Source organism: Anser anser (genome assembly GCF_964211835.1).
Source record: "Anser anser genome assembly, chromosome: 27".
NCBI lineage: Eukaryota > Metazoa > Chordata > Aves > Anseriformes > Anatidae > Anser > Anser anser.
The window spans coordinates 5741124-5755825 of NC_139748.1; the positions used below are offsets into that span (position 1 = coordinate 5741124).

Sequence of the window (14702 nt, forward strand, 5' to 3'; positions counted from 1 at the left end):
CTCGTCCCCTCCCTGCAGGAACGTGCAGGTCTTGGGGAGCTGCCCCTGAGCCTCCTCCACTCCAGGCTGAGCAGCCCCAGCTCTCTGAGTCTTTTATCCAAGCAAAGATGCTCCTCCAGCACCTTCGCGGCCTTTCAGTGGGCTCTCTCCTGTGCCCATGTCTCTGCTGTACTGGGGAGCCCAGAGCTGGACCCAGCACCCCAGGTGCAGCCTCACCAGTGCTGACCTCCCCACACCCTAAAAGAGAACAAGAAAACAGCACGGAAAGATGTGGAAAACACGGCCTTCATTAAAAAAATCCAACAAACCCTGGCTTTAAGGTTCGACCAAGAAAAGAGGAAGAGGCCACTGGGGCGAGCTGTGCAAGCATCTGCGTGGAGGAGAGGTGCCTCCTGCCCAGCAGGAGCAGCTGGGAGCTGGAGGATCCCTGCTCTTGGGTCAGCCTCACCCCACGGCACCGGCCTTTGGGACAAGCCCAGCTCACGGCCAGGACAACGCGACAGAGGCAGCCTCTGCTTGACTCGCTGCACCGATTTCTGCTCCGCACGTTGGCTGCCAGGAGGATATTTTTAACCGCCCCTGGTTTACTCTCTCCTCTCTAGCTGTTATCACAGGCTGGGAGAGGATCTGTGAGCTCTTTGTGAAGAGCTCGCTGCCGATCCCAGGCCAGATAAAGCCGTGGAAAGCCGGCTCTGCCCCCCCCTGAGCCCAGCGGCGCGTGGGCGCGGGCCGTCTCGCAGCAAAAAATGGAAGTGACTGCTTTCTAACCGCTTCCTTTCTTTCTGGGTCTCTCTCTCCCTCCTGCCCCTCCTGACAAGTTCGTTTCCTGTTATTGATAACGGCCCCTGCACCCGGCGAGAGGTCACCACGCTCCGTGCCCCCCCCCAGCAGCAGAAACCCACAGCCCGGGGCGGGAGGAGGCAGCGTGGGGAGCAGCCCCCGGCCGGGCTCGTGCCGAGGTCCCCGAGGGGCGCAGGTGCCCGGATCTGAGCACTGCAGGAATTTTAGATTGCTCTGTGCCTTCCTTCAAGAGGCACCGCTTTGTCCCACGTGCTCTGGGGATGGAGAGTCGCGGGTTGTTTTTTTTCTTGTTTTGGGAGTTTTCTTCCTTCCCACGCGCCTCGCGGTGTTTTGCAGGCTGTTGCTGTGGGCTAGAGCCTCCCGAGAAGACGCGTGGGCATCGTGGCCTCGGGCAAGCTGCTGCTGGTTGCCTCCGGGCCAAGCCTCCTGTGAGGGGCAGGCAGCTCGCTCCCTGGGGGAAACTGAGGCACGGGAAGGCTGCTGGGCCGCCTCTCCAAAAGCACTGGGAGGCAATGGTGAGAGCTTGGGGAGGGGAATAAAGCACGCTGCTGTAAAGCACCTTCACACCAGGAGGACACTTTCCTGGGGGCTGCTCCTGTGCCCACGCAGCCCCCCCGTGGCACTGGCTCTGGGTCTGCTGGGGCTCGTGGTCCGCCTGCTTTGCCTCTGCCTGCATGCAAAGCTGGAGCCAAGCTCAGCTCGTTCACAGCAGATGTAGGACAGCAGCTAACTCCGCAAACAGAAAGTGGCTCTGCTCAGCAGTCATTCAAAGAAAAAACCCGGCTAGGCAATAAATCCAGGTGATAAACCATCCTCTTCCTTCTCCTTGAGGAGACGCAGCAGGCAGGGGCTGGCAAGTTCGGCAGCAGATGCCTTGAAAAAACTGAGCAGCGACTGACGAAGTGCTTCCAGCAGGAGCCGGGCAGCGGCAGGAGCAAACTCTGCACCGGCTGGCAGCAGAGCAAGGTCGTGCATCCGTGCCTCCAGCCCTCCGTCCCCGGGAGCAGCTCCCTGGCGGGGGGATGCCGAGGGTCCCGGGCAGGGTTTGGGGCAGCTCCATGCCCCCCAGCCCCACCGGCAGCGAGAGGTTTGCACGCCGCGGTGCTGGGTGCCTGGGGCTGTCCTTGGGAATGCGCTCACGCAGAGGGAGCTGGAGCAGAGGGAGTCTTTTTTTTTTTCCTCCAGGAAGAGCGAGCTGCAGAGGTGCTTCGGTCGGCTGCCGGGTGCTGGCTGGCCCCGGAGCAGTGGGTACGTGATGCTGAGCCCCCTGATGCTGGGCTCCGAGCGGGCTGTTTGCAGCTCCCGTGCTGGCTCTGCGGGATGCTCGGGCTGATGGCACAGCCCTTCTCCTCGCCCCTGCCGGGAGCTGATCGGCCGCTGCTAACGGAGTCTGCTCCCAGGCGGCCGCTTCACCTTCAAGCCCGTGAGTTGTGCTTAGGCGGTGAAGGAGGTGGGCAAATTTCCAAAGCCCTGCAGGACATCCTGAGCTCCCAGCAGCGTCAGCAGGAGCAGAACCAGCCCTGCCCGGGCCCTGGACCTGAAGATGACGGAGTCCCTGCAGGACAAGCCCCCGGTGCGGTAGGGCAGCGCTGGGGGGGTACGGCTGCGGGGCACCAGCTGCATTTTGGTGCTGGTGCTGTGCCTGCTCAGGTGGCTGTGGGGTCACACTGCTGCTTGGGGAGCGGGAGGAGAGGTGCTGGGGTGTGCGGGTCAGGGTGGGGTGGCTGGGAAAGGTTTGTGCTGGGGTCCGGAGGGCAGAAAGGGGAGCGAGGACTGGCTGGGCTCTTTGGGGGAGAATGACCCCCAGTCCAAAGCTAGGAGCTGCTCTTTTTACGGTATATGAGGATGGGGCCAGAGGATGCTCGGGGTGCAAAATGACCCCGTGCAAGTGGAGTTTGAAAATGCAAGTGAAATCAGCAAGTGCCACTCAGGAATAAATCCAGGCGTCCCTTCCCGAAGCACCAGCTCTGTAGATCTCCCATTTCCTGCTGGGCATGCTGAAAATAAAACCACTGCCATACAGCCCCTTGGAGGGCCTCTGAGGCTCTGCCACAGACCTCTCCATTCCCTAACCCCTAGATCATGACCCGAATGCATTGGCACGGGTTTCCACAGACAGGGAACACCCGGGATCCCATGCCTGAGTGCCTCGTGTTGGGCCAGAGCAGTGGGTGATGCGGTAACGCCCCGGACCCTTTGGGTCTGTGCCTCCATCACCGGTCCTCAACACTGGTCCCCATCACCAGTCCCCATTACCGTCTCTGAACCCCTCCAGCCAAGTTCCTGCATCCCACACGGGGCAGGGAGCAATTCCTCAGTCTGTCCTCAGGCCTGACCCAGAGTCCAGCCCAAGCCCGCTGGGCTCCTGGGACCTGCTCACGAGACACAGACACTGCTGGCCTTGTCTGCAGGGCAGGTTGTGCTGCTGGCCGTGCCCAGGAGGCAGCTGTGGAGCTGGGCTCTCCGATCCCCCAGGTCCAGTGAGAGCTGGAATCGCCCATGGTCCACTCCACCCTCAGCGAAGGCGATGTATTTCACACCCCTTTGTGCTCCTCAGAACACACCGGCACACACAGAGGCACCTCTCCAGCACCACACACCCGGGTCACGGCCGTCAGCTGGGCTCGAGGTGGCTCCCAGCATCTCAAAAGAGCCCACAGGGCTGGCAAGCGGCGAAGGCATTTGGGCCACTGCGCCCGGCGCTGCCGGTGGGGAGCAGCGGTGCCGCTGCAGCGGGGTGGGGGCAGAAGAGGAAGGAAACGGGCCGAGCGGCGTCTGTGCGCACAGCCTGGGCCACGACAAACAGGAAGAGTGGCAGGGCTGCGGCAGGAGGCAGCAAGCTCCTGAGGGCATCGCAGGAAGGATGTGCAGCGGCCCAAGGGCAGGCAGACCTGTCCTACCTGAGCCCTACCCACCGGGGACCTGCCTGCCCCGTTCCCTGCCCTGCTGGGGTGGTCCCAGCTGCAGAGGGGCTGCGGGTGGCACCCCCAGGTGGATCCTGGCCACGTCACCCATGGCTGGGCACGGCGGGTGCGAGATGGTGCGCCCTGGCTGGGAACGGCACCGGGTGAGGGCATGCAGGCAGTGTGGCACGGGTGGGGGACCCGTCCTCGGTCCCCACGGGGTGGCACGTGGCAGTGCCAAAATGCCACGTGAAGCCACGCTCGACCCTCTGCCAGCATCCCCATCCCCATGGCCAGGCTCCCACCCGTCTCTCCGTGTCCCCACAGCTGGCCCAGGCTGTGGCCGGGCGCAGAGGGCACCGCGTGCCCCACGGGCCCTGGCGGAGACACCCCTGGGTGCACCCCAGGATTTGGGGGGAGGCGAGGCTGCGTCCACAGGCACGCGACGGGGGTTTGCCGGCGGGGAGTGGGGCTGGGGCTGCAGGCAGCCCGGCGGAGCCGAGCTGCGGCGATGTGGCCGGTATGTGTGTGGGCGGCAGGCAGGGTGGGGGAGAAGGAGGGAGAGGAAGCGGCAGAGGCAGCAGCTCCTTTGATAAGCAGCTTCCTGAACACTTTCAAACCCTGGTGTTAGACCGACACGCGCGGCGCCCGCGGCCCTGTGCCGGCCCGGACGGAGCCCATGCCTCGGGGCAGCAGGTAGGCAGCCCCCAGCCCGCGGGCGCAGTGGCGATGGTCCCGTGGCACCCTTCGGAGAGGGGACTCCCCACGGGCAGCTCCAGGCCCTGGTGACTCCGTGCCCTGGGCATGTGCTCGCCCGCAGGCAGTGCAGGTGCCCGGGGCAGGGTTGGGATGCCGGCGGGGAGGTGGGGATGCTCTCCGTGCAGGTGCCGGGAGCTGAGGCTCTTCCCAGGGTCCTGCTGCGTGCCAGGGGCTTGCTGGGTCATCTCCCAGGTGTTTCGTGGCTGGCGTGCAAGGGGCGGTGTAGGGGTCGCAGCCTGCTGCTCCCGGCTTGGAGGGGTGCCCGTGGCACTGGGGGCAGGTGCAGGATCCGCTGGGATCAGCCGGTGGTGCCTCGGTTCCCGGGGAGCTCCTGCACCCCCGCAGCATGGGGCACGGGGACGGTGCATGTGGCGGTGGTGGCACTGCCACCATGTGAACGCTCATCCCTCCAGGCCAGAAACACTGCTGGGCAGAGAGGAGTCACAGGGAATAGCTCCTGCCCCGGCCATGTTCCCAAAACTCGCGGCCGTGGCCGTGCTGGGGTCCTCCCTGTCTTTGTACATCCGCAGGGGTCCACAGGGTCTGGCTCTCCGCAGGGACCCCCGTGAGCTGCTGGGGTATCTGGGACCCCGCTCTGTGCCCACTGCTCTGACCCTGCAGCATCCCCTGCCCCGTTGGGGCCATCTCCCCTCGCGGGGGAAGCCGGGGACGGCAGGAGGACCTCTGCCCGCTGCTGCCCGGCCGTGACCCAACATCGCCCGAATCTCCCTGCCAGGGGCTGGTGCTGGTGGAGCCCTGGCAGCCTCCTCCAGCTGGGCCACCCCAAAGCCTCTTGCTCAACCACCCGGATAAAACAGTTTCCTCTTGACAGCTGCTGAGCCCTGCGGGATGGAGGAGGCCGTCCCGGGGCCATTCCCTTCCTCGCCAGAGCAGTGAGGCTGCTCAGGGAGCCTGGCCCTGCACCCTGTGTCTCTGAGCATCCTCGCGACGCCTTCTGCTGCCAGACATCCCCTGGGGGCTTCTACCCCCCGAGGGCAGCCCATGAGCCCCCAGCCCTCCTCATCTCACCCACCGGCCCCAGCTCTCCCGCCTCCTTGCTGTGTCCCCAGGGCGAAGCAGGCGTGCTGGGGAGGTGCGAGCTCCCCGCGGATGTGGAGGGCGGTCTGGGCTCCCCCAAAACCAGCCCATGTTGCGCAGCACAGAGCGTGGGCGTCCTCCTCTTGGTGCAAGCAGACGTCAGCTTATGCCGTGCCCGGGCTCATCAGCGGGCGCTGCGAAGCCTGCAGTGACCGTGCCAGGAGCTGTCCCCGTGCCACCCACCCGGCCCCATGGGTGCTGGCAGCGGGGCCCACGGTGCCAGGGCAGCTGAGCACCCAAACCCCATCCCTTGCTCCGGCACAGCCCCATTCTGGACACCCCACCAAGGGGTTTGGCAGCCTCACGGCACCTCTCTCACCCGCCTTGTGTTTTCCAGCCGCTTCTCCTCTGATGGCTCCTTGATCCCTCGGGAGCTGAGGGCCGCCCGCTGCCACCCGCCGCGCTTCAGGTCGAGGGCTCCGTGGCTGCCGCAGCATGGTACAGACCTGCTTGGTGTGCTCCGGAGTTCATAAGGGCAGCCTGACCCCGCGGGCAGCCAGGGGGGACATGGAGAGGACGGAGAAGCCCAGCCCGTCCGCTAAGAAGCACGTGCGGCTCCAGGAGAGGTGAGCACGGCCGGGCAGGATGATGCTCGCAGCCCAAACCCCGCACTGCCCATCGTGGGCTCCCCAAAACCCCCTGCCCCTGCCCGGCCCCATTGCCTGTGCCACAGGGGGGTCAGCCGGGGACCCTTTGCCTCGCAGGAGGGGCTCCAACGTGTCGCTGATGCTGGACATGAGCTCGCTGGGCAGCGTGGAGCCCATCCAGCCCGTCTGCACGCCGCGGGACATCACGCTGCAGTTCCTGCGGACGTCCAGCCGCGTGCTGAGCAAGGAGGAGCTGCAGCAGCGCGCCCAGAGCCTGGCCCAGCTCCAGGAGGAGTTTTCGGTGAGATGCCCCCGGCCCCTCGCCCTCCTCGCACGGGGATGCTCGCGGTGGGGGGCTGGTGGGGCTTGGGAGCTTTCCCACGGGAGATGAAGGCTCTGAGCCCAGCAGCACCAGGGGCAGGGGATGTGGGAGGACATTTTGGGGGGGGACACGGTGCCAAGCTCTTCTCACAGCCTGGGGCTGTCTGTAAGGTGTCCCACCACAGCCGGGGTGAGGACGGGGCTCATCCCAGCAGCTGGGGTCTCTGGGGATGCCGACAGGTCCTGGGGCAGCGTCCCATTGCCTGTGGGGCCAGCCCCGCCACGCCGAGGGGACGCAAGCAGCATCGGGAGGCTTTTCCTCAAAACTGTTCTCCTCCCCCTGCAGAAAATCCCACCCAACTTCGTCAGTCCAGAGGAGCTGGAGATCCCTGGACATGCCTCCAAGGACAGATACAAAACCATCCTCCCCAGTACGTGCTCCCCTTTGTCCCACGTCCGCCCAGGTGCCCTGAGCAGGGGTACGCGCGGCTGCGCTCCCGGGTGGCCCCGGTGGCCCTGCCGTGCTTGTTCCCACCTTGGCTGTGCTGCAGGGGTCCGTGCCGTGCTGGGGGTGGTTTGTGGGGACACCTTGGGGTGTGCAGCACAAGACAGCCCAGCCTGGGATGCTCCCTGATGCTGTGGGGCCTTACACACCCCGAGGGCACGTCGCTGGGGGTGTAAGGACTGAGGACGTTATTGGAGGTGGTGTCAGTGGGTGGGAGCTCACAGTCCCCGGGGAATTCCTGCCTTGTCTTCTAGATCCCGAGAGCCGGGTCTGCCTCAGGAGGGCAGGGAACCAGGAGGAAGACAGCTACATAAATGCCAACTACATCACGGTGAGTGCCCGGCCTGGCCGGAGAGAGGCTGGTGGTGTCCTGGGTCACCTCCTGTCGCACAGCACCCTGCAGCTGGGGACCAGGGTGCGACCTTCCCAGCACCTCGTTCTCGACCCTTCCAGCATCTTCCCCTGCAAACAGCCCCCTCCCGGCTGCAGCCTCGTGTTGTGCAGGACCGTACCTCACCCCAAAACTGGCTCATGTCAGGCAGGTGCCGGCTTTGCCTGGCTCCTCGGCTTCCTTCTGAGCAGTTCTCACGTCAGCATCCTTCTCCCTGTGACCTGCCGGGGTGCTGGGAGGCAGAGTAGGGTGTGTGGGTGATGAGAACAGCACGGGAAGGCAGGACTCAGGAAGGCAGCCCATGGAAGTGCCCTCTGGCAGGATCGGCAGACCTGCTGGGAGGTGGTTTGGGGGCACACGGTTGACCTGGACTGCCTCCGGGATTCAAAACACCTCCAAGCTTTTCTATTTTCTTTGGATATTTTACACTGCTGGGAAGCAGCCGTGCAGGCAGGGGGTGCCTGGAGCAGGGGCAGGGCAGGAGCCTTTGCCAGCCTCCCCTCGAGGTGCCCCCCAGAGCCTTGGGGGGAGGCAGCGCTGGTGGGGCCCAGCTGGGAGCACCCCAGGGCCTTTTTGGAGCGGGGTTTGACGCCTCCTGCTTTGCCCTTGGCAAAAAGCCGAGCTGTGCCTCGCCAAGCATCTGTCACACTGGGTGCTGTCACCCCAAAACCTGGGGACGCTTGGAAGGAGAGTGGGTGCACGTGGCTTGCTGCCGGGCTTGGAGGATGGAGAGGATGCCCAGTAGCTCCTGGTCGGGTCCATGAAAGGATTTAAGGGCAGGTTTAGGAGGAAATAGCCAGCGTAGCTCAGCCTCTCGCCTGTAGAGGAATTCCAGCACCACTGGCAGGGTCGGGACACAGACCCCCTCGCACCCCAGGGCCCCCCATCCCTGACGGCCCCTGTGCTTGGCAGGGCTACGCGGGGCACCCCCGGGAGTACATTGCCACCCAGGGGCCCATGCTGAACACCGTGACCGACTTCTGGGAGATGGTGTGGCAGGAGGAAGCGCCCCTCATCGTCATGATAACCAAGCTGGAGGAGCGCAAAGAGGTACCGCCGTCCCTCCCCTGGCCTCGACACAGCGCCCGGGCCTGGGGCAAGGGGTGGGGTGGGGGAACAACAACAGCCACAGGGCGGTGGGAGGCCAAAGGAGGCTCTGAGCACCCACTTGATTCCCTGCTTTGCTCCCAGAGGCTACCTCCTTGGAGGAGGAGATTCCCTGGGGTGCAACCTTGGCCCCATGCAGCAACACCTCTCCCCCTCTGGTGGCCTCTCTTTCTCTGAGCACACTTCACCAGCTGGATGATAGTATGAAGAGAATTAGGGCAACCCCTGGGAGCTCCCAGCTGTGGATCCAGGTGGGGATGGGAGCCAGCAGCGCCGTGCCCTGCGTGGTAGTGGCACTGTGCCTGGGCTGGGATTGCTGGCTCTGGCATGGGGAAACTCCCCGGCTCTTTCCCAACCGACGCAGCATCCTTTATGGTGGCAGGACGTGTGTGGATGGGGATTGCCATGCAGGCCCAGGGTCTGAAAGCCATAGGGAATGGCACAAGGAAGGGAGCAGGGGGAGAGGGATCTGTCCTACTAGTCCACCTCCACCTTTCCTGCACCCCCACACCTCCCCAGGTGATGCCCCTTCCCAAAGGCACCGAGCAAAGGGCAGCTTAGACACCCAGTGGGGGCCCCGAGCACCTCTGCAGCCCCAAACCCTGCCGTATCCCTGCAGAAATGCGTCCACTACTGGCCCGAGAAGGAAGGCACCTACGGCCCCTTCACCATCCGTGTGCAGGGGGTGAGCGAGTGCGTGGAGTACCTGGTTCGGGACCTCTCCATCCAGGTGAGTCCGAGCCCTGTCCTGGGGCCGGCGGGGGACCCTGGCAATGTCCCCACACCCCCAGGCTCTCTAGCTTCTCTATCAGCCAGTCGCTCTTTGCACCGTGCCTTAAGGCCCGTCGGTGCTCCGTGGTCACCCTGGGCTGGATTCAGGGGGGTTGTGGGGACGGCACGGGGACGTGCTGCTGCTGCTCCCTGCCGGGGTCGTGCCACATCTGGGGATGGAGGAGAGGTCCTGGGGCTGGCTCTCGCCCCAACGGGGCACTTGGACACCCAAAAGTGTCCCTGGCCCCAGGGTCGCTCCCAGAGGCTCAGGAGGAGAGGTGAGGAGAGCAGGTGAGGTGGGCACAGGCTGCCCAGCCCTGCTTGAGCACAGCTCCGCACCTCCCTCTGGCCCCGCACGGTGAGTCTCTGCTCCCACATCCTTATTTCTCTTCCTTCTGTGCTGGAAAAGCTGCAAGGTGAACGCCGCCAGGTCAAACACATCCTCTTCCCTTCCTGGCCGGACCAGCAGACGCCCGAGTCAGCCAAGCCCCTGCTGCACTTGGTGTCCAAGGTGGAGGAGACGCTGCAGGCTGCGGCCAGCCCGGGGCCCATCGTTGTGCACTGCAGGTAGCTCGTCCCCCTCGCCCCCATTTGTCCCCTGCCTTGGGGTCACCCTCACCCATGAGCTGGTCCCGCTGGGGTGCAGAAATCCCTGGCGTTCCCTGAGCAGATGCGTTCAGACTAACTCCTGCCCTGGCTTTGGGATAGCAGCACTGGCACGGTGCACAGCACCCAGTAAAAAAACCTGGTTTGTTTCCAGTTCTGTGGACACAGAGCAGGGAGCAGGGGAGCTCTGCAGGGCCAGGATCCAGCCACCAGACCCGTGGCAGCCTCCCTGGAGGAGGTGGCCTCTGAGAGTTTTCCACAGTCCCTGCACCATGCAGGGACAGAGGCACACGCTGGTTTTGGGCTCCCAAAGAGGGCTTGGCTGGGCTGGCCACCACGACGAGACCCCCTTGCAATGGTGCCAGCCTGAATCTGGTGGTACCTGGCTAAGAAAGCTGGGACTGGGACCCCAAATCCCTCTAGGAATAAATCAGGGCAGCACACCACTCAGGGATTACACCCAGCTTGGACTGAGCAGTGCTGTGGGTGCTCAGCACAGCCGTGTCCGTCCTGCAGCGCAGGTATCGGCCGGACGGGCTGCTTCATCGCCACCAGGATCGGGTGCCAGCAGCTGAAGGACACAGGAGAGGTGGACATCCTGGGCATCGTGTGCCACCTCCGCATTGACAGGTCGGTGCTCGGGGCAGGCTGCCCCTCGCGGGGTGCTGCTGGGGGCCGAGCCTGGGAGGAGGGATAGGGGGGAGCGCGGGGACGGGCAAAGCAAAAAGGTGTGGAGGATGAATTTTGACGGAAACTGGATTTCTGAAAGATGGAGATGTGGCAGCGGCAAAGAGTGCCCATGGGCTGGTTGTGCTGTCAGGGTTACGGTAGCTCTGGGGACCTGAGGACACGAGGGAGAGCGGCCCCAAACCTGGCAGCTGGCGCGCTCCTTCCAGCCCAGCCACTGAACTCAGAACCGCGCTGATTTGAGAGAAGCATTGGTAGGATTACCACCCAAACCGCTGCTGATCTGCATTTTGAACAGCCCAGCAATGCTGCTGAGCCCAGGCACCCTTTGGGGAGCTCCGGGGCTGTTTCGGGTGCACCCGGGCAGGATGGGTGATGCAGGAATGTCCGTGTGCCGAGAGCTTTGGCGATGTCAGCGGCTCCTGCCCTTCCCTTGCAGGGGCGGGATGATCCAGACGAGCGAGCAGTACCAGTTCCTCCATCACACTCTAGCTCTGTATGCTTCCCAGCTGCCGGAGGAGGGAGGCCACTAGCGCTGGGCTCCACCGCTGCCCGGCCTCGCTCCGACCTCCCCGGCGCCAGCCTCGGGGCTGCCTCCACTGAGCCCGCTCCTCCTCTGCCCGGCCACGCAGCACGGCGTGGGGAAGCCTCCCTGGAGAACCACGGCTGAGAAAACCCATCGGGATCATGGCATCGTGACCCCGGGGACAAGAAAAACTTTCGGGAGGGGGTTGCCCAGGGGATGCGGGGGGTGCTCAGGGTGCCTGCTCCTGGCACAAGGCGGATCCCACCCGTGGAAAGAAGCTTTGCCTTTTTAAATTGTTTTCTCCTCAACCAGAAGCGCAAGCCGTGCGGAGGATCTGAAGGCTACGGTTTGCCTTGTAGCCGCCCAGAAAGCGGCGTCCCGCTAGATGTGGAGCCGGCACCGTTACAGGGAAATAACCGGAGCCTCTCCGGGCTGCGCATCGCCCACAGGCAGAGGCTGCCCCGTGCGGGGCCGGGCTTGCTCCAAACACTCCTCGATGCTCTTCTGGCTAGAGATCCACCCTGACAAATAAGACACACCTCGGTACTAAAAAGGTGTCCTCCTAAAGACCCACCTTGACGATTTGGTGCCAAAGGCACGCTGGCAGTTGCGCCGTTACGTGGCTTGCTTTCCTCTCTGCCTTCAGCCATCGCCTCCCCTCCAGCCTTAAAGTAGAGGAGACTCCTGAGTGCGTCTGCAGTCCTGCCAGCAACCTGTTCCCCATGGCCACCCAGCCTTTTGTTACATGAGGGTTGGGGCTTCGTGTTCTCATTTTTTAATTTTTTTTTTGTTGGAATCAGAGCAAAATAATACACAGGGTTTGGTTTTGTTCTTTTTTTTGTTGTTGTTGTTGGAATCAGAGCAAAATAATACCCAGGTTTAGTTTTTATTTTATTTTTTTTTTCACTGATAAATTCAGTGAAACATTTTAGCACAAAGAATGGAAGTGGAAATATTCCATAAAATATTTTAGATCTATTCCATTCCGGTTTTCAGCTGGTGAGCTTCACGCACCCTTCTGAGGACTTTTTGCTGTATAAAAGCAGTAAGTGAGCGAGTGAAGCAGCCTTGTCCAGGAATGGGGAGTGAGCAGAAACCAGCTTTTTCTGCCTAATCTCACCGGTTATAAGTACCAGACTCGGTGGTCCTTACCAGTCGTTCTCATGTACAAACTCTCCAGGTGGAGCATCCACCAGGGCACCTGCTATAGCGCAACAAAGCGACGGCGAAGCATCTGCCCACTGTGGGGGACAAATCCTTTTAGAGAAATGTCTCAGAGTGAATGGAAGAGTGACCGTGAGAGTCCCCCTGCTAACAGAGCCTCCCCACAGCCCCAGGAACAACCCCAGTGCTGGCCCCACAGCAGGAAAACCCTGTGTCTGCAGGTGCAGGGCCATCCTTCCACCAAGGTGGCTGGATGCTCCGGCCGAGGAATCGCCCCGTGCTGGCTGCCAGCTCAGACCTTTGTGGCTCCCCGTGTGGGTGAGCCTGCCTGGATGGGTGCTGCGGGGGTACCCCGCTCTCTGCAGGGCTCCCACCCTCCGCCAGGCTCTTGGAGAGCCCGCAAAGCCCCCACGAGTCTCTGGGAGAGCAAAGCTCAAAATCCCGGCTCAGGATTTTGCCTTCTCAGTTAATTGGGGAACCCTTTAACGTCATGCTGCTGCCCCCCCGAAGCTGCCAGTGGACGTTTTGAGCTCGGCTGATCCAGGTTTTATCTGGCTGGCCCACAGCATCCTCATTTCAAGTCTTTCATCCCCATGTTGTGTCCGGCAGGGGAGCTCGAGCAGCCTGCGAGACGCACCATGGCAGGGGCTCTCCATATGCTCCTGCACAGCAGGACATGCACCTTTCCTCTGCACCTTTCCTCTACACCTTTTCTCTGCACCTTTCCTCATGCTTGCAGATGGATTTCAGGAGGAGAGCCGCCAGGGCAGGCGTGCAGCAGGGGCTGGGACCGGTTGCAGGGGGGTGCTGTCAGCCCCTCTCGCATTTCCTATCGGTGCTGGGAGTTTTGCCAGCCGAGCTCTCTGATGCAGATTATAAGCAGTTACGCAGTTTTCCTGCCTTCCAATCTCAATTCTACCAGATCTATCTGTTCAAGACACTTATCAGGCTGTTACCACGCGCTATCTGGGTATCTCCCCACCCTCCCTGTATTTATTCCCCGAGGCTCATTGTTCCTCGGGGCCATGCTGGGCTATTGCCTGCGTTATTGCCAAACCCTTTCCCAGGGCTCCTGCAATGGCAGGGGCAAAGCCATGGGCTTGGTCTGGCCTGGCTGTGTCAGGCTGACAGCAGTGGCCTGGGAAACTGCTTCGCCCTGGCCATAAAGACCACGGGGTGCCCAGCATGCAAACAAAAGGAATTACACCATGCAGACGAACCATAGTGTTCTGTGTCCTGGGCTGATACCAAGCCCCTGAGCTTTGGGCAGGGCTGAGATTGCTGCTGTTCCTCATTCCTCTCCCTTAAATCGTAGACATGGACCCAGCTGCCTTCTTCCTTCACACGTGCTCCTTGCTTTGCTGTGTGATCGGGCAGGGAGCTGCGGCTCTGGGGGCTCTGGGCTGCAGACTCCCACAGAACACGTCCCCAAAAGGCCAGGTCCCCACCAGGGCTCAGGAAAGGTCCTTTCACCACGTGTCTGTCCTTTTAACCTGGGATTTCCCAGGCTGGTAAGCCGTTTCCTACCCTTGTGGGAGCATACCCAGCTGGAGGCTGCCTAGGAGGTGAGAAAAAAACTTGGTGGCCACATAGTGCACGCCACCAGGGCGGCACACACAGGCGCTGCTGGTGGCAAGGAGATCCTGGGTGCTCCGAATTCACTGCAGCTGATGGAGGGTGCCAGTGGAGCCCCCATCTTGGAACAAGAGGACCTTGGTGTAGGATGAGTCAAAATCAAGTGTTTTGCATGCTCAGTAACAAGTCTCTTGCCAGATGAGCAATGAAACTGCGGAGAAGTCTCCCATCAACATCATTGTGGGCTCCAAGTAGTCAACGACCAAGCCCCTGGCCAGGAAGGAGAAATGTTGAGGCAGGCTTTGACACCCCAAGGGAGAAATGTTGAGGCAGGCTCTGACACCCCGAGGGCAGCTCTGGGGCTCCAGGAGCTCACAGAGGCCCCAGGATCTCAGACAGGACCAGCAGCAGTGGCACCAAAGGGGATGAGGTCCACCAGCAACACCAGCAGAGGGATGGGTTGACCTGGTGGCTGGGAGCACTGGGGACACTGGTGTAGGAGAGACGTCTGCTCCTGCTGCTCTTCATTAACCCAGCGGTTAATCAGCGTGGTGGGGAACGCAGAGAACCAGCCCCCCATCACCCCAAGTCTACAGGGGCACAGCCCTGACAGTTTCATTCCTTTAAATAACTTTGTTGAGCAACCACGCTGAAACCTTCCACGAATTTCAGGTATGTTCTTGGACCTGGAGAGGTCCCGGAGCTGTGCTGGTTCGCGCCCGAGCTGCTCCATCCCGTCCCCACTCCCGGCACGCCGAGCACGTGGTGGCACCAGGGGACAGCGCTGCGCGGACGGGTCCGGCTCGCGCAGCCCACGGTGCTCAGCCCACGGTGCTCAGCCCACGCCCCCTCCACAGGGAGAGGAGCTGGGATCCCCAAATTTTGCCAGCTGGAAATCGCT

The 14702-nt window shown here is 62.6% G+C and overlaps 1 protein-coding gene across 4 annotated transcripts; it reads left to right on the forward strand.

Moving 5' to 3' along the window:
* The first annotated feature begins 288 nt into the window (after positions 1–288).
* On the forward strand, positions 289–11898 carry PTPN7 (protein tyrosine phosphatase non-receptor type 7). Of its 4 annotated transcripts, XM_083812282.1 has the most exons (11): positions 2035–2049; positions 2202–2374; positions 5899–6127; positions 6266–6449; positions 6816–6900; positions 7229–7305; positions 8278–8415; positions 9092–9202; positions 9653–9810; positions 10366–10479; positions 10976–11898. In XM_083812282.1, exons 3-11 carry the CDS (start codon positions 5997–5999, stop codon positions 11067–11069), a joined length of 1092 nt encoding a protein of 363 aa, XP_083668408.1. In that variant the 5' UTR covers positions 2035–2049; positions 2202–2374; positions 5899–5996; the 3' UTR covers positions 11070–11898. The 4 variants fall into 4 exon arrangements, with proteins under 4 accessions (XP_083668407.1, XP_083668408.1, XP_083668409.1 ...); XM_083812281.1 differs by having other exon boundaries at positions 289–2379; XM_083812283.1 differs by lacking the exons at positions 2035–2049; positions 2202–2374 and adding an exon at positions 2479–4224.
* The last annotated feature ends 2804 nt before the right edge of the window (positions 11899–14702 follow it).

Bases quoted from the DNA above. Each gene is read 5' to 3' on its own strand.
- PTPN7 (XM_083812281.1), top strand. From the start codon at position 5,997: ATGGTACAGACCTGCTTGGTGTGCTCCGGAGTTCATAAGGGCAGCCTG. The intron at 8,416-9,091 runs GTACCGCCGTCC...GTATCCCTGCAG, and splicing joins AGCTGGAGGAGCGCAAAGAG to AAATGCGTCCACTACTGGCC. The intron at 10,480-10,975 runs GTCGGTGCTCGG...CTTCCCTTGCAG, and splicing joins TGCCACCTCCGCATTGACAG to GGGCGGGATGATCCAGACGA.